General features: G+C 35.5%; 1 protein-coding gene across 5 annotated transcripts in view; it reads left to right on the top strand.

The window, feature by feature from the left end:
- Positions 1 to 25,163, top strand: part of CEP83 (centrosomal protein 83) — a 137,079-nt gene that overhangs the window by 92,723 nt on the left and 19,193 nt on the right. For all 5 annotated transcript variants that reach the window (XM_088025286.1, XM_028105488.1, XM_028105485.1 and 2 more), the window contains 5 exons: positions 8,237 to 8,351; positions 9,817 to 9,961; positions 10,075 to 10,224; positions 22,168 to 22,243; positions 24,840 to 24,997. In XM_088025286.1, the coding sequence (XP_087881412.1) occupies positions 8,237 to 8,351; positions 9,817 to 9,961; positions 10,075 to 10,224; positions 22,168 to 22,243; positions 24,840 to 24,997 (644 nt within the window). The remainder of the gene's footprint in view (positions 1 to 8,236; positions 8,352 to 9,816; positions 9,962 to 10,074; positions 10,225 to 22,167; positions 22,244 to 24,839; positions 24,998 to 25,163) is intronic.

Here is a 25,163-nt window from a genome sequence, read left to right as displayed (position 1 = left end):
ATCTCCTGCAACAGTGCTGACACACAACAGGCATTCTATAAATACTTGTTAAATGAGTATTTTAATAGCAGCATGGTGTGCATTTATGTTATTTTTATTTTTTAAAGATTATTTATTTTAGAGAAAGAGTGTGTGTGTGAGAAAGAGGGGGAGAGAGAATCTCCAGCAGACTCCCCGCTGAGCATGGAGCCCGACACAGGGCTCGATCCCAGGACCCCCAAGATCATGATCTGAGCTGAAATCCAGAGCTGTCAACTTAAGCAACTAAGCCACCAAGTGCTCCTATGTTATTTTTAAAAGAATATATATAATGGTTTGCGCATCTTTTATATACCAAGTTTTCTCAGGAACTTACAGTTTTTCCCCTCACATGCTCTCTATATAAGGAACCTGGTAACCAGAAATAGAGCAATGATAAAAGTATTTTGTAGAAAACTGTAGTGAATAACAGTATCCTCTCTGGAGTCAAGACAGACTAGATTCAAATTCCATTTATTTTCCTTAGTAGCTGTATGACCTTGAGCAATTTACTTTCTCTCTGAAAATTTCAGTGTTTTTCTTTATAAGCAGACTAATATCTACCTTATAGATTATGGCAAAATTAAATGCAATATTATGCATAAAGCACTTTGCATAAGGTCTAGTAGATAATTACCCAAATATTAGCTATTATTAATGATAGTACTTGGGGGCATCTTCAAGATCTTGGAAATAAGTCTCATTTCTGAATCAGTGAAATCAATTATTTTCCATCAGAGCAGAGTTATGTAAAATTACCTTGAAAAACGAAATGGCTCCCGGACCAGAAGGAACTTACTGTAGCATAGTAGAAATGAACTTATCTAAAGGAGTAATGTAGTCATCATAAATTCCTTGGCCAAGGAATCACTTGAGAGGACTTAGGCAGTGTTCATGACAGAGAGAAGATAGAGTTTTAGTCAGTAGAATGTAAGTATTCTGTCCCATTGGAGAGATAATTCTTACTGTGGGAAGGAATAGACCAATCTGTTTTAAATGGTGGGCATGAAACTATCATTTCATTTCATTCCATTTTTCTGATTGTATGATCACCAAAGAACTTTCTGTTATTTGACTTCCCATATAATTTTGTCTACAGGGAGAGAATGCACACTTGTCCTTCAGACTTAGAGTGTTCTATTTTCCATTATAGTTTTCTCACAGTTCTGATTTTATAGACCAATCTTTGTAAACTTTATTAATGTGAGTGCAGCCTTGAGAGTGGTGATTTCTGTGTCAGAAAGGCCATAAGCCATAATACTATATGTATTAGATGCCACCCTTGGGAGATAGTCTACCCAGTTTTTTCCATGGCAAACACATACTCTTTTATGTTTGCAGATTCTGTCTCTAGTGACATTAAAAATTTTTGTTTGAATTTTTATACTTTACAGTTTACAAAGTGGTTTTATAGCCATTGTATCATTTAATTCATTAGGCATGGCTAACACTAGAAAGAATAAGTGAAAATTAGGCAAGATTTTTAATTGTTGAAATACTTTTATTCAAATGTCTTTCTAGTCTAGCTTATAGGTTGAGACTAAGATGTATTTAGAAATTAAAAACTGTCATCTTGGAAGAGGTAATGAAGTACAATAGAAAAGTCCATGGACTTTGAATCAGATAAATCTGTCTTTTGATCCTAACTCATTTATCTCACTCATTACCTGTGTGACTTCTGGTTTGCTTAACTTTTAAGTGGGAACAATGCCTATCTCTTACAGGATTTTTCTAAGATTAAAGATGGTATTGAATGCAGTAAATAGTAGCCTATGATGAAAATAATGGCAACAATTTTACACTGGTGTTATCCTTAAATGAGAAAATGATATACATAAAGACACGGGCCTTTGAGCCCATTGACTAGTTCCATTCCTCACTATATCAATAACTGTGTGTAGAACTTTAAGCGAGTTTCCTCATAGATGAAATGAAACATTGTTCTAGCTCATCCCTAGCAGCTCATCCAGCCTACTAGGATTGTATAAGTCCTGTTGGAAAATAAATTAATAATTTAATTGCTTCCTGATTAACCTAAGTAGATTATTTATACATTCAAATGTATACATATTGAGAGAGATATATTGAGTTCCTACAATTATAGAGTATACAAAGAAATAGAGTATACAAAGAAGTAAATTCAGGAAGTTTTCTCATGCCTTTCTTCCAATTCTGGTATTGCTAAGAGTTACCTGATTTTAAGGGCACACTTGTGTTTTTTGCGTATAAATGGCTATATTAAAAACCACCCTTCAGCTTTAGACAAACCAAGTTTTCATTTGGAATCATGCATGTAAAAAGATTTCATTGGAAGGATAAATTTTAAAATGATATTTCAAACATGATTGTCACAGTTTTCTTTTCAACTTGAAATTTTCATCAATATTTTGCACCTCTAGCAAATGGTTGTTTGCAATGCAAAGGAACACCTGGGATGTATTTGTCTAAGTTATTCAAATTTGTAAATGTTTGTCATGTTTTTGAACAGAATTATGTCAGTGTGATTCGCAGTGTCTTGGATTAAAAAGTATTACCAAAGATGGCCTGAAAATGGTGACCTTAAAGATATTTAACATTCGGGGCGTCAGGGTGGCTCAGTCGTTAAGTGTCTGCCTTCAGCTCAGGTCATGATCCTAGGGTCTTGGGATTGAGCCCCGCGTTGGGCTCCCTGCTCAGTGGGAAGCCTGCTTCTCCCTTTCCCACTCCCCCTGCTTGCATTCCCTCTCTCGCTGTGTCTCTGTCTGTCAAATAAATAAAATCTTTAAAAAAAAAAAAGATACTTAACATTCAGTGAGATAAATTCTAGGTATCTCAGGAAGTGTTTGATCTTTAAAACTCCAATAAAATATGCAGTTTAAGGAAATCTTCCCACACAGATATCCTTTTTTTTTTTAATTTTTTTTTTTAAGATTTTATTTATTTATTTGAGAGGGAGCGAATGAGAGACAGAGAGCACAAGAGGGAAGAGGGTCAGAGGGAGAAGCAGACTCCCTGCTGAGCAGGGAGCCCGATGTGGGACTCAATCCCGGGACTCCAGGATCATGACCTGAGCCGAAGGCAGTCGCTTAACCAACTGAGCCACCCAGGCGCCCCCCACACAGATATCCTTATTAGCTACATTAATGAGGTCATACCATCTCAGATCTTTGAAAAAGATCAGATTTTAAGTACTGTCTCTTCGGAATTTGTGTCAAGAGCTTCTTGAGTAATACATTTTTTTCAACTATATTTACCGTTCTTGCTTACATATATTGTTTTCTTGCATGTCTGTGTATATGTGTATGTGTAATTTAACAGATTCTGAACCCTTGTAAAATGCCTAATGTTGCTATTTTTTATGTTTCTTAAATTTAGTAGCACTAGATAATACTTTCTGGATACTTGCTTCTGTTAAGTCAAAAGCATAAAGCAAATTGGCAACATGAAGGCCAAAATGGAAAATGTATTGTGAAAAAAAAACAAAAGAGAAACAGTATCTTGGCCCATGCAACATTTTAACATTATACATTTTATTTAGGAAATGATCTCTAGTACTCCTAGGAATTTTGATGCCTGATCACAAAAAAAGTGAAGAACCAGGGATCTAGAGTCAGAAAGAAAAGTTTATTGTGACTAGTTGGAATTTGCTTCAGATTACTTATAGAAAGTGCTGCTGTTTGTCATAGTTTAGTAATAAAATTCCTATAAGTTTTTCATTTTTAATAAATCCTTTTAATATATTTTTAGGAAGTTAGCAATTACTATAAGTGCATTCATTATTTTAGGATTATAGAAATGTGGCACTATAGGAAAACTGAAACTCCTATAGGTCCATAGATGAGTAAATTCAAATGCAGCAAGGACAAGCACTCTGAGCATATACCACTAGTTTAATAATAAAAGTAGGCCTGAAATCAGACTTTACTTTTTGACTTCCTGTCTACTGTTCTTCCAGTTTCAATAATTATATTTGAGTTGAAAAAAATATTTTCTCAGAGTGAAATGAATCAAGAAATAGGTTTTTTATATATTTCGTAGTTCTTGTTGAAATGAATCAACTTTTTGCAAAATAAGATGGCTATAATTTTCCACCTCATATTTAGAGAAGCTATGGTGTGGTTTAATTAACTGTTATGTCATTTTAACCTTTTACAGCTAGTATATAATAGCAGGTTGTAATTTCATTTGTTATAGAAATTGGATTTTCATTGTAGTTGTATTTCTTCAAAATTTTAAACACTTATAGTGTAAATTCTGTCTGTCCATGAAATTATAATGTAGTAGAGTCCAATCCACAGAAAGTTTAAGTTGTTAAAATAAATACAGTGTCTTAGCTGCTTTCATGTAGTTAAACATTGTTCTGTGAGACTTGCTTTCAGAAATGTTTAAAACTGCAGACCTGGTGTCAGCACAAGGTATTCATTTTATGTAGTGTCATTTATTTTTTTTATTTTTGGGGGGTTCCTTTTTTTAACTTAAATTCAGTTAATTAACATATAGTGTATTAGTTTCAGAGGTAGAGTTCAGTGATTCATCAGTTGCATAGAACATCCAGTGCATTCCATCACTTGCCCTCCTTCATGCCCATCACCCAGTTACCCCATCCCCCCCACCTGCCTCCCCTCCAGCAACCCTCAGTTTCTTTCCTATAGTAAAGAGTCTCTTATGGTTTTTCTCCCTCTCTGATTTCATCTTGTTTTATTCTTCCCAGGTTTGTTTGTTTTTTTTACTAACCAGAATCATGCTGTATGTATTTATTATTCTTTGATGTGCTTGTTTGTGATGTTCTCAGCCTAGCACACTCCTTTTATCCATTCTATATTCCACAGAAATAGTATCACTGTTTGGGTTGCTTCATTCTGTTGTTATAATTATGCCCACTTTTGTGCACAAACTTGAGCACAGGGGCTGGAATTTGAGGGGAAGAGTGCCAGTTTGAGCCCTTGGCAGTCTGAGGTGAAGGCATGTTGACTTGGCATTGAGCAGGTGGCAGGCCGTGCATGCTGACTTGGCATTGAGCAGGTGGCAGGCTGTGCATGCTGACTTGGGCAGAAGGGCGGCTGGACTGTGGATTTGGGACCCACAGGCTGATGGCATCATGTGTGACAGGGACATGGCTGGTTTTGCTTCTAACTTTTGTTTTTCTGGAACATCCATCTCTCTTTCTATTCTAAATGAAAGTCTTGCTGGATAGAGTATTCTTGGCTGTAGATTTTTTTCCTTTTAGCAGTTGGAATTGATCATGCTGCTGCCTTCTGGCCTGCAGAGTTTCTGCTAAAAAACCCACTGATAGCCGTATGGGGTTTCCTTTGTATGTCACTGCTTTCCTTTCTCTTGCTGCTTTTAAAATTCTCTCTTTATCACTACTTTTGGCCATCTTATTTACTTTGCGTCTTGGTGCAGACCTCTTTGGGTTGGTTTTGTTGGGGGTTCTCTGTGCCTCCTGGATTCTGGATTTCTTTTTCACTCCCCAGATTCAGGAAGTTTTGAACTATTATTTCTTCAGACAGATCTTCTGCCCCCTTTTCTCACTCTTCTCCTTCTGGGAGCCCTATCATGCAACTGTTATGCTTGACAGTGTTGCTGAGTTCCCTGGGTCTATTGTCATTTTGCGTATTTTTTTTCCCCTCTCATCTGCTTAGCTTGATTACTTTCCATTACTCTGTCCTCCAGGTGGCTGCTCCGTTCTTCTTCCTCTTGTTTGCTACTTATTCCAGGTGGTTTATTTTTATTTCCATTTATTGAGTCCAGTAGCTCTAATTGGTTCTTTTTTACGTCTCCTATCTCTTGGTGGAGGGTCTCATGAAGGTTCTGCACTCTTTTCTCAAGACCAGTGAGTATCTTTATGAGCATTACTTTAAATTCTCTATCAGACATATTACTTTTCTCCATTTTGCTTAGGTCTCCTGCTCTGATTTTGTTCCACTCTTTCCTGTGGGACATATTCCTCTCTCTCCTCATTCTATCTGTTGCTGTATCTGTTTTTCTGTGTTAGGAAAGTCAGCTATGTCTCCCGCACTTGAAAGTCATGGCTTTATGAAGAAGAGGTCCTGCAGCGCAATGTCTCCTTTTCATCAGAAAATGGTGCTTCAGGGGGTGTCTCCTATACGTGTGTTGCTACAAGGGTGTCCTACCATTGTGGCTGGGATGTGTTTGCCTTCAGTCCGGCCTGCGATGGCTCTCTGTCTGTTGTGGGCAGAGTCTGGTGCCTGTAGTGTTAGTGAGCCAGTCTGGGGCTGCCTTGGGCTCGAGTTGAGTCAGACCAGGTGTTGGCCAGAGATGCAGTAGTACCAAACTACAGGCACTTTCTCTGTGTCGTCCCCGGAGAAGCTTTTGTTGGTGGGTGGGGCCTGCAGTCAGACCATCTGCCTGCCCCCAACGCACTGCTGGGGTCACAGTCCAACTGGCGTGTGGTTATCTTCCCCTCTCCCTGGGGCAGGACTCACTTTGGAGTGGTGCTGGCCCTTGTCTGGGCTGCGCACACACTGCCAGGCTTGTGGCACCTCTTTGTTGGGATCTTGCCAAGAGCGATCGGAGGGGGTGGATCTGCTTCGCTGTGGCCTCTTGTCTATGCCGGGCTGCGGGGAGTCTGTTCTGCCAGTTTTCCGGTTGCTTTCTGGGTTATTTATTGCCAACGTGGGTGCTCTCCAGGCGGCCACACGGCAAGAGGTGAGCCCAGGGTCGTCCTGCTCCGCCATTGTCCCAGCAGCCTCTGTAGTGTCATTTAAAAATTCTCTGTTTATTTGGAAGCAAAGCATGCATCTTAAAATGTGGTTAGCAGTACAAAGGAAGCAGAGTACTTGCTTTCTGTTGTTCTTTAAGTGAGGATTTTGACCAAACCCTTCCTTACAGTGTTTTTAAGACCTTTCATAGATGGAACCTCTTTTGGTAAGACACTTCTATTTCTCATCCTTCTCCTCTTTGGCTCTAGGAGCTCTTTCTCATTTGTTTCTAACTCCCATCTTCAGTTTTTATAGATTTCCGTGGCACTCAAGGATATTATCCTCTGCCCTCCTGTTCCCATCATCTTACATTTTACATATTTGGCTTGTATATATTTGTGGTTTTCTACTCTAATTTCATAGTTTTATGCATCAGTATGTCAGAGTAGAGGTTTGTCTAATTTTTATACCTGTATTGGTTAAATCCTCATTAGAGGATTAACTGTAGGACTAACTTTAGAAGCACCTTACCAAAAGGAAAGGAAATGAAAAATATTAGAGGGTAGTGCAGATAACTGGAGAGATTAAGCTTTTTTGTTTGCTTCTGTAACCCCAGCTCCTACAACTGTGCTAGGGCATATAATAGGTACTCAGTAAATATTTATCCAATGAATGAATACTACTCATGAACTAGAATCATTCAACTTGTCTCAGAGAAAACAAAATTAGTTATGTGATTGGTTAATTATATGGAAAATATTGACAATTGTTTCCATTCACTCAGGGCTTTAAAAGAATCAGGTTTGGGCAGTAAAAGTTTAAATTAGATTTATATGTTTTATACTCATTCTTCTCACTGCCACCACATCCATACACACACACACACACACACACACACACACACACACACACACACACACACAATTCAATTGATTCTTCCTTCTTGCCCACTTGATCAATCCTTTGCCTCTTAATTGGTGTCTTTACCTTCAGTTTCTTAATCTTAATTTGCAATTAGAGTTAATTTTCTGAGACAAAGTTGATTGTGCCCCCTTCAGTAGCTAACAGGATACACAGCCCTTTTGTACGGCATATAAAGTTTCTTCTCTGCCAGTCTACAGATTTCCTGCCTTCTTCTGTTCTAACACATTGCTCATTGTTTCTTGCAAGCATACTGTGTGATGTTATGCCTTTATAACAGTTTATGTGCTGTTCCTTATATCTAGAATGCCTTCTCGTCACCAGCACTTTTTTTTAAAGGAAGGTTTTAGGTTTTTTTCTCTGAAGATGTGTCCGTCGTTGACTATTAGATTTTAGGTACTTGCAGTTAAGCCTTTTAAGGCAAGATTAACCCAGATGATCCCAGCCAGATATTTGTAAAGAAATAATTCTGTTAGGAAAAGGCTGTTTTCTTGGTACCAAATACTGTTCAAGGCCCTGAAGCACCTTCCCATTGGAAGGTACTTACACTGTGTACTCTGCTACCAAAACGTTTTCTCGTTTCTACTGATGTTTTTGGGAAGCAGTTAATGGCAAGAAAATGACCTATAGTAATTTCAATTTCTAATTATCAACAGGTAAAAGAACTTAAACATTCAAACAAACTAGAAATAACAGACATCAAACTGGAGGCAGCAAGAGCTAAGAGTGAGCTAGAAAGAGAAAGGAATAAGATTCAGAGTGAACTGGATGGTAATATATGATTTCCCATGCTTTTTACTATTATTTTTACATACAAACAAATTATTAAAATAGATCAAACTGAATTTTTATTTCCAGATTTTCAGCCTAATTGAATTTTAATTTGAGAGCACATATGGATTGTTTTTATTTGTGTTGAATGTTCATTTTGTGATGTGTCTTTAAAAAAAAAATCAGTCTTATGTTTATGTCAGTTATTTGATTAATACATAAATTAAGTGAAACTTTACAAATGGGATTTCATACTTTCTGAGTTTAAGTTGTAAATCTATTTAGATCATGTGATTATTAGTCCCAGACCATTTTAAGACTTAAGAATGTAAGGAAGATAGGTGGATCCCCAGCCCAGTTTTTATTTTTATGTAGACAGTAGGCTAGTTATTGGGCCTATTTTTAAGCTCCAGTGTAGTCTTAGAATGTCCTTCTCATCAAGATTCCTCAGAATTATATTATTTCTGATTTTTCTTAAGAGGTGTTTAAGCTACCTTGGCCTGTAACTGTCTTCAAGTTGGTCTTTAGTTGAACTGGCCTCTATAGTTTCAGACAGAGCTTATGATGAATTACTCTTTTCCTCATTAATCTCTACTTAATGTTGGTTCATGAATTTCTATAGAGTTAGGGAGTAACTTTTCAAGGGACTTAAAGAGTTTATGATCTAGTTATGCATTCTTTTTAAATTTTGTGTTAGATATGAATTTGTTTTAGTTATTTCATCTGCAAAATACTTGCCATATCAATATAAGGAAAATTTGTGAATTAATTGGATAAACTTGAAAGTTTCCAATTTATATTTCTTTTTTTTTTTTTAAGATTTTATTTATTTATTTGAGATAGAGTGAGAGCATGAGCTGAGAGACAGACGGAGAGGGAGAAGCAGGCTCCCCACTGAGCAGGGAGCCTGACGTGGGGCTTGCTTCATCCCAGGACTCTGGGATCATGACCTGAGCTGAAGGCTCCTGACTTAACTGATTGAGCCACTCAGGCGCCCCTCCAATTTATATTTCTATTGGAAATATATAACACATCTGCTAGAATGATAGGTTTTGATGGGTTCTGTGATTTTATTCACTCTACTTCCAGCCAACTTTATGATGGTGCTGTCTGTGGGGCTAAGGTTACAAAACCCTTTTAGAAGTTAAATAAGTATTTATATCTCTTTGGATATCCCCTGGGTTGATGTCCCCAACTTTCAAGAGTCAAGTGAGTAAATGTATATAGTCTTTTATTAAAACATTTGTATATGTATGCTAAATAAAATGACAGAATAGTTAATTCTGAGTTTTAGTCAGTTTCATTCTTGAAAGGTTTATCAGTAATGTATAGATCTTTGAAAATACATATACAGACTTTCTACGTTTTTTTAGTTGTCTTACGAGTTTATGGATGCTTGCTGTTACAATTTTTTCAGCTTAATAACACTGAATACAGCATATCTTTTTCCTTAAAAAAATACTAGGATTACAGTCAGACAATGAAATTCTCAAGTCAGCTGTCGAACACCACAAAGCTCTCCTAGTAGAAAAGGATCGTGAATTAATACGTAAAGTACAAGCTGTCAAGGAAGAAGGTTATCAAAAACTTGTGGTATTACAAGATGAAAAGTAAGTACTTAATTACCTTATTTTGTGTTCAGTCTCCTTGCAAATGAAAATATTTTGCTCTCATATCATCCTCATTGTAGTTGTTGTAACATAATTATCATTTGTTGTTTTAGGATAGAACTTGAGAACAGATTAGCGGATTTAGAGAAAATGAAAGTGGAACATGATGTCTGGAGGCAATCTGAAAAGGATCAGTGTGAAGAGAAATTGCGGGCTTCACAGATGGCAGAAGAGTCGGCCAGAAGGGAACTTCAGAGTATTAGGTTATATATGCATGTGTATATTTTAAACTTCATTTTGAAATAATTTCAGAGGTAACAAAACATTGTAAAATTCCCACATGATCTTCACCGAGATCTTTAAAGATTGACATCTTACATAACCATATTACATTAATCAAAGCTAAGATACTAACATTAATATAATCAGGAAATAAATATTAGTGTTATCAAACCTATAGACTTTATTCAAATTTTACCAATTGTCCTACTGATATCCTTTTTCTGGTCCAAGATCCAGTCCAGAATCATACATTGCCTTTCCTTGAAGAGTGCTGACCAGTTATTTTGTAGCTTGTCCCTCAATTTGAGTTTGTCTTAAATTCTTTATGATTAAATTCAGGTTATATATTTTTAGCAAAAATAATACCAAAGTCAAAGTCATGTGTCCTCAGTGCATTATATTAGGAGATATATTATTTGTCCCCTTACTGGTGATGTTCACTTTGATTGTTTGGTTAAGGTGGTGTTGGCCAGATTTTTCCAGTATAAAATAACTTTTTTTCTCTTTGTGATACATAATTATCTTATGGGGAAATACTTTGAGACTATGTAAATTTTCTCATCATACATTCTTCCACTCATCTTAGAACCCAGTGGCCAAATATGAGACAATTTAAGCAAAGAAATAAGTTGTAATAAAAGGTTATAATCCAGAGGATAAAATAAAATCTGTGTGTCCAGATGATATAATGTATAATATTTAGAGAGAAGGAAAGCTCTTTTCAGGAGAATTCCAACTAATAAACGTAGAAAGAATGATGGAAATAGGAAAAGATCATTTGGCAAACACTATAGTAGAAATGATAGGCATGATGTTGAAAATTTTCAAAGGTTTTCAGCATCTCTGGGGACAATCATAATTTTTCCTCTCTTATGCTATTAATATTGTGTGTTAATGGATTTCTTAATCTTGAACCAACCTTAACTTCTGGAATAATTATCTGTTTATTTTATAAAAAACACTCTGTTAAAGCTCTCTGTCTCTATTGGGATAAATTTTGATAATCTGTGTTTTCATATGAAATTATTTCATCTTGGTTTTCAAATTTGTCTGCATAGAGATCTGCAGAATAGTTTTTATTTTTCAATTTGTTCCGTTTCAATGCTTACTTTCCCTGGGCCATTTCTTATTTGTATATGTGCTTTCTTCCTCTCTTTGTTAATCTAGTCAGCTAGTGCTTTGTTGATTTTATTCTTTTTATTGTGATAAAATATACATAACAATTCACTATTTTAATCATTTTAAGCATACATTTCAGTATTTTTTAAATTAGGAATTTGATTTATGGAGTCAACTGTTTTTCTATTTCCTACCTCATTAATTTCTACTCTCTTCTTTCTGTGTTTTTCTACCATTAAAAAGTTTTTATAGTTTTATTAGTGTTTAGCATACATAAAATAAAATTCATCCATTTAAATAATGTGCAGCTTGATGCCTTTTGGTAATTGTATAAAGTTTTGTAATCATCACCACAGTAAAAGCATAGAACAGTTCAGTTACCCTAAAAGTTTCCCCATGTCTCTTTGCAGTTGACCTCGCCTCTGATCCCCAGCCTTAGGCACCCCCAGATTTATCCATGTTGTTGCATATATCAGTAGTTCATTCCTTTCTATTGCTGATTAATATTCCATTGAATGGATGTAACATTTGTTTATTCATTTTCCTTTTAATGGACAGATATTTGGGTTGTTATTAGTTTGGGGCTGTTATGATTAATGTTGCTAAGAACATTCATGTACAAGTCTTTGGGCATACATTTTTATTTCTCTTGGTTAAATGTCTAGGAATGACATTTCTGAGTGATGACATATAGCAATACTGTTTTATAACATACATAGCTAAACTGTTTTACAAAGAAGTATTCCTGTAGCAACGTATGAGAGTTCCCCTATGACAATTCCATATAATTCACACATCTTAACTGACATTTGTTATTGTCAGTCTTTTTAACTTAACCCTAGCAGATGTGTAGTAATATATCATTGTGGTCTTAATTTGATTTTCCCCAATGGCTAATGATGGTTAGCATCTTGTAATGTGGTTTTTTGAAGTATTCATCCAAATATTTTGCCCATATTTAAAATTGGGAAATTATTTTCATATTCAGTTGTAACAGGTCTTCATTTTGCAACAAGCCCTTTGTCAGATACATATTTGACAGATATGTTCTAAGTCTGTGGATTGCTTTGTTTATTTTAATTGTGTCTATTGAAAGCAAAATTTATTTTGATGAAGTCCATTTTATCATTTTTTTTCTAGTTTGTGTGTGTGTGTGTGTTTTAATTTTTAAAAAACTTATTTAAGTGATCTTTATGCCCCGCATGAGATTTGAACTCATGACCCTGAGGTCAAGTTGCATGCTCTATGGACTGAGCCCTCCAGCCACCCCTTTTGTGTGTTCTCTTTAAGAAAGCTTTGCCTAATCTTGTGTTACAAAGATTTCTATTTTGTTTTCTTCTAAAAGATTAATATTTTGTTTCTTACACTTAGGTTTTATGATCCAGTTCATGTTAATTTTTGTGTAGTGTGAGGTGATGGTAGACATTCATTTTTTATTTCCATATAGATATCCTGTTGTTCCAGCATCATTTGTTGAAGACTGTCTTTTCCTCTATTGAATTATTTTGGTTCCTTTGTTGAAAATCAGTTGACCATTTAAGTGTATCTGTTTCTGGACTCCGTCCTATTGCACTGATCTGTTTGTCCGTCTTCATGTGACTATCACACTGTCTTGACCACTGTGGCTTCATAGTAAGTTTGATGCAGGTAGTGCAAGTCCTCTCCACCTTGTTCTTTCTTGTAAAGATTGTTTTGGCTTTTCTAGGTCCTTTGCCTTTCCACATAAATTTTAAAATCAACCTGTCACCTTTTTCAAAAAGGCTTGTTAGGGTTTTGATTGGAATTGCAATGAATCTGAATTGTAGCTCAGTTTGAGAAGAGTTGTCATCTCAACAATATTGAGCCTATCCAATCCATGAATAATGGCACGTCTCTTCATTTAATTAGATCATCTTTAATTTCTGTCATCAGAGTTTTATAGTTTTCATTGAATATGTCATGCATATCTTATGTTACATTTTATTCCTCAGCATTTTTATGTGATTATAAATGGGAGTGGTTTTTTAAAAATTTCAGTTTCTGTTTATTGCAGGCATGTGGAAATATAGTTAGTGGACTTTTATGTATTGCCCTTGAATCCTGTGACCTTATTAAAGTCATGTATTTTCTACTAGCTGCTTTGTAGATTTTGAGTTTTCTAAGATCATGTTGTATACCTTATGCTTTCTTTAGTTTACTTTGTTCATTTTTTTTTTTTTATATTTTGAGTTGGGAATTTAACTCAACAAGTGTTCTGTTCTTTCATTTTTATTGGTAAGGTTTCTAGTATGAGATTTTTCTTATCCCTGTTTTAGGTATATTAAGTATATTCTGTAGTGTTTTAATTATCATCTTTTAGGATTGTCTAATTTCAATTTATATTTTCCTTTCACCCAAGAATTAATAGATGTATTAGTAGAAGGTATAGTTTTTTAGTAAGAGATGAAATTAATAGTTTACTGGGACTGTCATAATAAAGTACCACAGTCAGAACGGTTTAAACAATAGAAATTTATTTTCTGATAGTTCTGGACACTAGAAGTTTGAGATCTCAGGGTGGTGTCAGATTTGGTTTCTCCTGAGGCCTCTTTTGTCGTAGGCTTATAGATGGTTACTTTCTTGCTCTGTCCCCATATGGCCTTTACTCTGTGTGCCTGTGTTTCTAATACCTTTCCCTCTTCTTATGAGGATACCAGTCATACGGATTAGGACTCACCCAGATAGCTTTATTTAACCTTAGGTACCTCTTTAAAGGTCCTGTTTCCAAATGCAATCCCTTTCTAAAGTACAGTGGTTGAGACTTCAACATACAAATTTTGGGGAGACATAGCTCAATCCATAACAGAAGGTTTTTGAATTTCCAGGTAGGAGGCCTTTTTATTTTTTTATTTTGTTAATTTATAGTTTTAGTGCATTGTAATCAGAAAGTATTGTTTCTATTATTTCTATTTTATGGGATGCACTAATTTTTGTGTGTGTGACCTAATATTATTAAGCCCAGGACTAGGGTTAAGCAAGTGAGACACCCAGGGTAAAAAATTTAAGGAGACACTCTTCTATGTCAACACTGAACATGCTCTAAAGTGAGCTTTAAAGGAGCTCTAAAGTGAGTCTTTTTAAATTTTACACTTCGCTTTGCATCTGTAATACATCAGTTTTTGTTACTGCTAGGTAAGAACTAGAAAAGAAAGTGTTCAATTGTAGGCGTTAAGTCTCCTATTATTATTATTAGCATGTTTCTGTCTGTGACTCTTTGCATTTCTTGTGGATTTCTTCAAAAAGATGATGGCTGTATTATTTGGCATATAGATGATTATAATAGTTATAATCTTAATTGTGAATTGTGGTTTTTAGCATTTTAAAAGTGCTTTGCTTTTGTCATTTAGTGTAATTTGCTTGAATTCCACATTGATACCATTATTCCTGTTTTCTTATTGTTTCCATTTGCCGGGTATGCCTTTGTTCATCCCCTTATTTTTAGTCTTTCTGAATCATTTTGGTTTTTTTTAAATGTGTCTTGTATGTGTAGCATGTAGTTGGGTCTTGCTATGGAACCCCTTAGGGATCTTTTTATTTTAATGTATGAGTTAAGTTCATTTACATGGAGTGAGCCCATGCTCACTGCAAAGACTTTCTGGCAGGAGCATGAGTAGTAACTTGCTGGGATTTAGAATTATTTTCCTCTTTTTACTTACAAATGCTTTGAAGTTTGGGCATTTTTTGCCTTATGGAAAGAATGTGGTTTCGTGTGACTTTATTCTCTTTGCTTTTCTGTAGTATTTTACAGGACATATGGATAGCACAGATTTAGACATCTGCTGTTATCTTCAGGTACCTGGAAATCTGCTTTTTAAGTTTCTAAAATCTTAAATGATTTCATAATTGCATAGATTAAAGTTGAGAGGTTTTTTAAAATCATGTTCATTAAGGTATAGGTTATGTTTTGGGACAAGGTTTTTTTTTTTTAATTAAAATTTAAATTATAGTATAGTTAATGTACAGTGTTATATTAATTTCATTACTCAGGAAAAAATTACTTCAGGCAGAGATACATATATTATTTACTCATGTCAGGTTTTATGAATGATTAATTTAAATGTTGGCTGCTACAGTTCTAGAATCATAAATCTGTAATGGATTTGGAGAGCCAGTTTTGTCCTGTTCTTTGCTTTTAGAGGAGTACTTTTTTTTTTAACTGTTTCAGACAGGTAAAGCTTTTTTTTTTTGTTTATTTCTCCCTGACAATATTTAGAAAGGAGAGAGAGATACTTTCCCCAGAAAACCCCACTCTAATGTTTTATCCCATTATGGTTCCACAGTTTAGCCAGTTAGGATCTTTTCTGTGGGAATTTAAGCCTGTTTCTCCTGGTTTGGCTTCTGTTGACATAGTGATAGATGTCAAGCAAACTGTTGTTACTTGGAGACAATAATGAATGTGGCCCTTGGGTTTTTTGTGTTTGTTTTTTTTTTTGTTTTTTTTGTTTTTTTGTTTTTTTTTGCTATATAAAATAGCATTCATTTCTTCAGCCTTTCTTTAACAGAAATCATTTTCTGTTCCATTAGTCACTTCGATAATTTTTTTGATTTCTCTTCAGTTTCTCCAGATCATTTATAATGTATAATTGACCCGAACTTATTTTAAAATAAGGACCTAGTAACTAACATAAAATGTAGCAGAAGGAGTAATTTGCAAAATTTATATGACTTTTTTTTTAAGATTTTATTTATTTGACAGAGCACAAGCACGGGGAGTGGCAGGCAGAGGGAGAGGGAGAAGCAGGCTCCCCAAGGAACAGGAACCCTGAAGCAGGGCTTGATCTCAGGACTCTGGGATCATGACCCGAGCTGCAGGCAGTCGGTTAACCAACTGAACCACCCGGGTGTCCCTATAGGACTTTTTTAAAAATGATCTACAATTTTGTTTTTCTCAAGGCAGGTCTGATTTTCTGATTTATAAGTTTAGCTACATATACCAGATCTATTTTGGTCATTCATTAAAATAATAGTAATTGCAAGCTTGTCTTATTTAGAATTGATAATAGGTCAGCAAGAAACTACCTGTAGAGAAAAAGGTCTTGCTTAAGGAGCTGAAAAGTCTAAGTCACATAAACCAGAAGTATTCATTTATTTACAAACAACAAATATCTGTGATAAGTAGGATTAATTACTGCTTTGGCCGATGCTTTAAATTATTAATTATATACCAGTCTCCTGTCCTCATTAAAGTGGTTTCTTCTTCACTAGACTAAATAACAGAAGTATTGTTCCAACAGTATTCTGTATTTCAGGAGACTGTCCCACCGCACAATGAGTTTATAAAATTCATAGTTACCTATAAATTAAAAACATGGAAAAATTATTTAAAATTTTAAGATATTTTTAAAGGGATTTTATTTATTTTTAAAGATTTTGTTTATTTGAGAGAGAGGAAGAGAAAGCACAAGCAGCAGGGAGGGGCAGAGGCAGAAGGAGAAACAAGCTCTCCGATGCGGGGCTCTATCCCAGGCCCCTGGGATCGCGACCCGAGCTGAAGGCAAATGTTTAATCAATTGAGCCACCCAGGCATCCCTTGAAAAGGATTTTAAGTAAGAAACTATTTATTCAACTTTTGGTTATGACAGTAATACAACTCCACCTAAGTTAAGTGAAAAAGGGGTCTTTATTTGCAGACATAAATTGTGGAAAGAACAGGGATTGTGCTGGTCTCATGGACACCTGGATCTAGAAACATTCTTCCCTCCTTTCATCTCACTCCCTCTTCTAACCCTTATGTCTCTTTCTCTCTTACTGCTTTCTCTGTGGAGCCAAGACTTTATTTTTGAGATCAAAGAAGATAGGATTCTTACTTGACGATGTAAGTCAGAAAAATCTAGAAAAGAAGTTGGGCCTGGTTCACATGCCCATTCCTGGGTCCATCACTATGGCTAGGGGGATAGGGGCACTCTGATTCAGCCTAGGTTTATGCCTATTTCAGAGTGGTGGGGGGTGGGGGAAGTATATTTTGTTACCAGAAGTGAGGAGGAGGTATGTTGGGGAAATAGCAGCAATGACCAGCTCAAGGAAAGGGAACTTGATCATTTAAGTTAATCCTGTAGTGAATCCCTTATTTTTTGCATTGCTTAAAGCCAGAGCTCTTATTTTCCATTTGTGGCTTTCTGATTTTTTCAGAAACATTGAAAAAAATTATTTGTTACTTAATATATCTCCTTTCTATTTATATTTCATCTTTAGATGAATTATCTGTTGTATATCATCTTAGTGGAGAGGAAGGGACTTATACTTGGCCAGTTGGGCAAGTTCTGTTCCAGAATTTGAACTACAAAGTAAGTGATAGAAGAATATGTGGCAACATTTGAAGGACAGACGGTTCGTTGGTATGTCCTTGCTGGCGATTCTGGTCAATTATTTTAGCCTGGTTGTGGTGTTGATTCAATGAGTCTCATACCTTCCCAGGAAAGTCTCTTTTTGCTAATAATGGCCAGAATCAGAACTTGGGTGCCTGATATGGTATTACTAGTCACACAGAGCTATTTAAATCTAATTTTAAATTAATAAAAAAATTAAAAGTTTAGTTCTTCAGTTGTAGTATTTGAAATATGCACTATTTGAAATAGCTACATGTAGCTAGCTAGTGGCTATTATATTGGGTGTACAAATTATAGAACATTTCCATCATTAAAAAAAACTTAATCACATAGTACCATTGGACTGTAAGTTCCTTAAGGATAGGAATTCTGTTTTTGTTATTCTCTGGTATATCTGTAACACTTAGGACTAGGCTTAGCATTTGTAGGTAGTCAGTAAATATTTGTTGAATGTTGAAATGACACACATGAGCTGCCTGCCACAGAAAACCTAGGCAATAATCATCATAATTAGCTACCTGTACTGTGAAGAGAACTTGGAATGACTCCATCTCACTGTTACTCCTATTGTTTCTGTTTAAACTTTTCTGTAGTTCCATTCTCTGTTGTACCTTGGCCCTCTGGTCTATCAACTATTTCTTCTTCCATTATTTCCATAATTACTTTAAAAATACAAAGTACTTGATCTCATAGTTTCTCATTTGGCAACTTCTTCATCCTTCACCTTTTGATTTCTCCTCATGGCCAACCCATTAAACCTATCTTTTCAACAATATTTGCTGATTCTCTGAAATCTCTATTCCATTACCAATAATTTTTTTTGCAATCTCCACATTTTAAAAAAAATATACCCTCACTGAAAACTGACTTGGTCCTGGCAACCCTTTTAAGTGGAATTAGTCTTCCTTCCTCTTTCCTGCAACTAGGGACCAGGAAGGAAATCTGTGTTTATGAACCCCACTTTTGCTTCTAGACAATTGATTGACTAACTTGGGTTAAAATGGTTTTGCTTTTGATACTCATTGCATCCATCTTATTCCTATTTTCTTCTCTGTCATTGACTAACCTACAAGATGTTCCCCAACAGTCGCTGAAGACCTTGACTTCTGGCTCAGTTTGTTTTTATTCTCTACCCTTTGCCATTGTTCTTTGTGACTGCACCATTCATATTGTTGACCCATCTAACACCTCAGCCTTATAGTGTATCTTCCCTCTGGTACTCTTTATCCTTATTCCACTTTAGCGGACCCTACGCTTAGCCATTTAAGGTCATCCCTTAGAACTGATCATTTCAAAGACATAAATTTTTTTCTCTTATCCCCTTAATCTCACTGAAGACACTGCAGTTTGATATTCAAATTGATATTGAAACTAGTTCTTGTACTTTTTTCTTCTTCCAGTCTCTTAGCCTGGCTCCCTTGCTTCCCATTCAGCTTGGCATCTATTTGTCCGCCATTCACTTGTACCTGAGCAAAAGCTCCTGGATGTAAATTCTCTTAACTTCTCACGGAGAATTTCTGTATCCTCATCCATTCTCTCCTCCCTTTCTATTTTAATGAAGATATCCATTCTCCCTTTACTTCTCAAGAGTTCTGAATCCCATTCCTTTTGTTTCTCTAGAGTCTTACTTCATTATCTTCTTCATCTGTGTCTAATTTCTTTACCCTGGACTCTTATTTTGCCTTCAAGGTCCAGCTCAAATTGCATGTGTCTTATGTAGCCTTTACTAATAGCTTTTTTTTTTTTTTGAGAGAGAAGAGTTGGGGAGAGGGAGAGAGTGAATCTTAAGCAGGCTCCATAGGGCTCAATCTCAGAACCCTGAGATCATGACCTGAGCTGAAATCAAGAGTCAGAGGCTTAACCAACTGAACTACCCAGGTGCCCCTGCCTTTACTGATATCCTAATGAAAGTTAGTTAACTGTATTTTATTCTGTACTTTTTAGTTCTATTTTAAGACTTGCTTTCTTTTGATTTGTTGTGACATACCTTAAATATTCAAAACCTTCTCACCAAAAGAGATACTATATTTTATTCCTAAGTGCCGCATTGCCTTTTGAAATAATTTGTTCTGAACACTTTTGTTACTGAGATTAAGACCATTGAATTTATTCCTAAACGCTAATCAGCTCTGTTAATTTTTATTTAGGTTAAATTCCACTATCCCTTATAATCCTAACTGTAATCTCAAATCATGGACTAATTTTCTTTTTAAAAAACCCATCATATCAGTTGTAGATTCTGACCCTGCCTTAGTGAAGTGAACTGAAGAAAACTTTGTATGTCCTCTTTTAATAGTCTACCATAATGGTATTTACTCCTTTCGTATTTTAATGAAAGTCAAATACTCTTTATCATTGGTTTCTTTGGCTTCAGTTTTTATTTATAGGGCATTGTTTCCTTTCTTATCTATATAACTTATTTAGAAAACATTTAGGCCACATTGCTTTCTTAACAGGATTTTGTTTTCTTATTGATTTACCAGATGTATCCAAAATCTTGACCAGAGCTAAGATTTACTTGGGGCCTAACTTTCTAACTCTGGCCCTGAGCTGGGACCCACAGTATTTTCTCCTCTGTTTGTATCGTCATGATTTTGTAGAAAGAAACCTTTATTAACTCGATAATCTAAAAGCACCAAGTTAATAACATCTGTAAACATTTAAGGGTGAAATGCACAGAAAGTTTGAGAGAGTAATAATGTAGTTGGAATTATGAAATAAGGGTATGACTGGTACTGTTAAAGGAGCCAAGTAAAAGCAAGACTGTCCCTTTTTCTTTAGATCCATTGTTTCTGGCATTTGTATGTAAATATCTCAGGAAGCATTGGGTCTTTGGTTTCTGCCATGTCATATTGTCTAGTCACCTTACACATTTAAATGTCTAACCCAGGATTTGGGTTGGGTCATTCAGTCCATCTACAAATATTTATTGAATACTTATTAGTGTCTAAAGCACAGCTCTAGGCTCTTGAGACTGTTGTCTTTCCAATAAGCAGTTCTAACTGGATTGATAAGACATGCTAATAATGCCAAACTATATATACTAAATGCCAAATGACTTGTATTTCAGATAAGTGTTTAAAGAATTTTAAAAAGGGAGAGGTTAAGGGCATATCCTATCACATATTGGCATATCCTATTAGCTTAAAGTCTTTCACATGTGGTTAGTTATTTGGTTACCAGAGATACTCTACATTTTAAGGTTCTGGTTGAAAATGTATCATTCCTTTTGAAAAGGACATACATTGTATAAACATTCATCTCAGGGATGAAAGCTCATATTTTATAAAATATACTATGGTGTCTTATACTAGATAGTTTTCTTGTAAATTTTGAACTTAAAATCATTAAAATCGCTGCATAATGAAATGGGAGAGGAACACTTAGTTGGGTTATAAGACCCAAGTTGGTTGGTTGGTTGGTAGGCCAATATGATTTAGGCCTGAGCCTTAATCTCTTTATTTATAAAATTGAAATGACTCTGCTTACTTTCCTAGAATTATTGTGAGAAATTACTACAGTTAAAAATGACCTTGGGGCAACTGGGTGGCTCAGTCGGTTAAGCATCTGCCTTTAGCTCAGGTCATGATCTCGGGGTCCTTGGATTGAGCCCCAAGTCAGGCTCCATGCTCAGCAGGGAGTCAGCTTCTTCCTCTCTCTCTGTGCTCTCTCTCTCTCACTGCTGTCTCTCAAATAAATAAATAAAATTTTTAAAGAATGATCAGCCTTAATTAAATGCCTGTTTTACTATAGCTATATCAGAGTAGGCATTAAAGATACACTGAAGAGGGACGCCTGGGTGGCTCAGTCGGTTAAGCGTCTACCTTTGGCTCAGGTCATGATCCCAGGGTCCTGGGATCGAGTCCCCCACATCAGGCTCTCTGCTCCGTGGGGAGCATGCTTCTCCGTCTGCCTCTGTCTCTGATGAATAAATAAATATAATCTTTTAAAACAAAACAAAACAAAAGATACACTGAGGAGCTCCATAACCTTGTGGGGAGCAAGTGAGTAGCAGTGTGTCTGAAAGCTATGAAATATTGTATGGTGATAAAGATGGCTTCTCCCACACTGGACAACTTTCTGAGGCCTTAGCAACACATTGTTCACTCTTCCACCAAAGGCCATCTGTTCAGGTTGTTCCCTGTGTTTATCAAAATCCTACTCATCAGATTTATATCTCCATGTAAACAGTCTCTCGTCTTCTTAGACATACTTGATTTCTCATCTTCTCTATGCCAGTAGTTTGTAGATTTTTCCATAGCAAAAGCAGAAATTTGTTACATCTTAGTTATATGTGAACACATTTAACTGCCTGAAGTCAAAATACTTATTGTTTTATCTGCCACTTTGCAAGCACAATGTCTGGTGTCAATATGGGTACCCTAATATGATTATCTAATTCATTGAAATATATGAACTATGGATTCTTAATAATATTTTTTGTTGGGTTGTGATATTTAGGTTAAAACTTCAACAACAAATTGTGAATATTGAAAATGCAGAGAAAGAAAAAAATGAAAATTCTGACCTGAAACAGGTACGATTTTAGCAAACATTTTGCTTTTATTTCTTTAAGTGCTTCTTTAAATCTGTATTTTGAATGTGTGTTTATTTTTTTATTGAAGTCTAATTAACATACAGTGTTATATTAGATTGAGGTGTACAATGTAATCATTCAACAATTCTATACATACTCAGTGCTCATCAGGAGAAGTATACTTTTTTTTTTTTTTCCCCATCACGGTAACTATACTCAATCCCCTTTATCTGTTTCACCAGTTTGTTCTCTGTATTGAAGGGTCTGGTTTTTTGTCTCTTTTTTTCTTCATTTGTTTTGTTTTATTTCTTCAATTCCACATATGAGTGAAATCATATGGTATTTGTCTTTGTCTGTGTGACTTATTTCACTTAGCATTATACCCCCTAGATCCATCCATGTTTTTGCAAATGGCAAGATTTTTATTTTTTTTTAGGCTGAGTAATATTCTATTGTATGTATATACCACCTCTTCTGTATCAGTTAATCCGTGGATGGACACTTAGGTTGCTTGTGTGTGTGTTTGTGTATGTGGAATCTATTGGCATTTCACATATCAGTATTTTGAAAATATAATCATTACAATTGATAATGTATTGATGAGGTTGATAAAGATAAAATTTTTAAACCTCTTTAAGCTCTAGTTATTAAGCTGCTTTTCCTAACTGCTGTTTTTCTTAAGGTCTTTATATGCTGTGACCCACAATGAATTTTTTTACATTGTAACTTAAAGAACAGTATTTTAATATTCTGATTTAAAAAATTGATTAGAACATCTAGGTTTTAAGTTCCATGTAGCATTGACTTGTAACTTTTTATTTCTTACTCCATGAGCCGCATCTTATTATATCCCTATGAAATGTGAAATCTAAGGGTGGTATTTATGGAAGGAAATATATATTTAAAGAGTTATTTGGGTTTAAGAAAAATTTATATGGGCAAAACATGGAAGAGTGTTCTTTCCTTGAGTCTATTTTCTTTTTTGTTTAAAGTTATGAGGTAGTGAAGATTCCATTTTTAGGATTTATCTTGCAAGCTAGCTGGCATCGCTTTGCATATGCAGTTGTGGTTTCTAAGTCTCAACTAGGAGGACATAATGTTTGATACTCTGAGAGAAGTTATTTAGTACCATGTGCATTGGGCTTTCTGTCATTTATTAGATAACGAGAGATATTAAGCTCCTTGAAAGTTGCTTGTTTAGTCAACTGTAATACAGATTTAATATTTACAACTCCAGTTAAAAATGAAGACTGACTTGTTCTTAATGGGGAAATTTATTCTGAAGTACAAATCTGAGACATACCATTTTACTTTATTTTGACAATTGTCTTATTGGCTTCGCTGCCATCAGGAAATACTGGAATTATTTTGCATTTATTTAATTTATTGAGTAAAGAATCTGGTTTCTTTCGACTCTTGAGTCTCATAATGGGTTCTTTTGGTCCTGTGTCTCTTGATTCTCTCCTTCCACCTTTTCTCAGAGAATGGCTAAGAGGTAAGACAAGGTGAAAGAAAATGAGTATTTGCTGGGGCACCTGGGTGGCTCAGTCAGTTAAGCATCTCTCTTCAGCTCAGATTATGATCCCAGGTCCTAAGACTGAGCCCCGCATCGGGCTCCTTCCTCGGCTGGGAGTCTGCTTCTGCTTCTCCCTCTCCCTCCCCCTACCCCCACTTGTGCACGCTCTCTCTCAAATAAATGAATAAAATCTTTAAAAAAATAGAAAATGAGTATTTGTTAATTAATTGGTAAAATGGCTTATGGAGGAAGTAGGTATAACTGTGCTCCAAGTGAAGATTATTTGGATGGAACTTAAAAGCTGGTTAATTTGTAACTAGATAATTAGCTACTTTTCATGAGAAAAATTACTCCCAGATAAAGGTAAATTAGGATGGAGAAAAAACCTGAGTGACATTTCATGGTTTGATAAATGGCTCTACAGGCCAAGGAATCCTTGCCATTCTTTAAGTTTCTTAGAATATCTTTCTTCTGCCCAATGCTGAGTGCATGGAATGCTTTGAAACTACTTAAAAACAATGTAAAAGCGATCCCTTCTGTATTTATGATTCCTAACTATTTAGAAAGCAGAACTCCTGGAAGGGTTGCTGATCATAGGGTATCTGGAAATGGGAGAATGGATTTCCTTAGCAGCTTTCCCAGCTGATGTGCTTTTAAAATCTGTTCTTTCCTAGGAGGCTATAGGAAGTTCAATGGAGAATCTCTCTAATGGTTAGATTCTCCTTTCTCTCTTCTCTCCTCTCCTTCTTATAACCCTTTTCCTACTCCCAATACCTCTTCTGACCTGCTTATTTTGGGAAGAAGAGGAGAGGACTTAGTGGCAGACTAAGGAATCTGGTTCTTGATATTCTCTGGTTATATTAGGAAATGATATATATATATATAGGAATATATATATTCCTATATATAGGAAATCCTATACTATTGGATCCCATGCTGCTGCTGTTTACTATTTAATTTCAGAGTGTCCTCAAGGACACATCAGTTGGGTGGGGCATTTGTGAAGGAAGATGCTTACTATCTTCTTTCTCATATGGTATTACATATGCAGCCTTATGTTTCTCTTTCCTTTCTTTTAAGCAAATCAGTAGTTTGCAGATCCAAGTGACCTCGCTTGCACAGTCAGAGAATGAGTTGCTGAATTCAAACCAAATGCTGAAGGAAATGGTGGAGAGGTTAAAACAAGAATGCCGAAATTTAAGAAGCCAAGCTGAAAAAGCACAACTAGAAGTTGAAAGGTAGAGTTTGCTCTTTTTTATATACAAACTACTTCTTCTTTCTGCTATATTATATGTAGTTCTTCTAGTGATGATTCCAATATTGAATGTGTTCTGGGAACTAGTTACAAATACCCTTTGACAGTGTATAATGGTATTAGGTAATGTACTTTGTTTCTAGAGAATG

Source organism: Eumetopias jubatus, unplaced genomic scaffold (assembly GCF_037043125.1).
Source record: "Eumetopias jubatus isolate StellerSeaLion01/CBP00866 unplaced genomic scaffold, mEumJub1_p1.0 scaffold_8, whole genome shotgun sequence".
NCBI classification, from domain to species: domain Eukaryota; kingdom Metazoa; phylum Chordata; class Mammalia; order Carnivora; family Otariidae; genus Eumetopias; species Eumetopias jubatus.
This window is presented reverse-complemented; position numbering and strand designations above follow the sequence as displayed.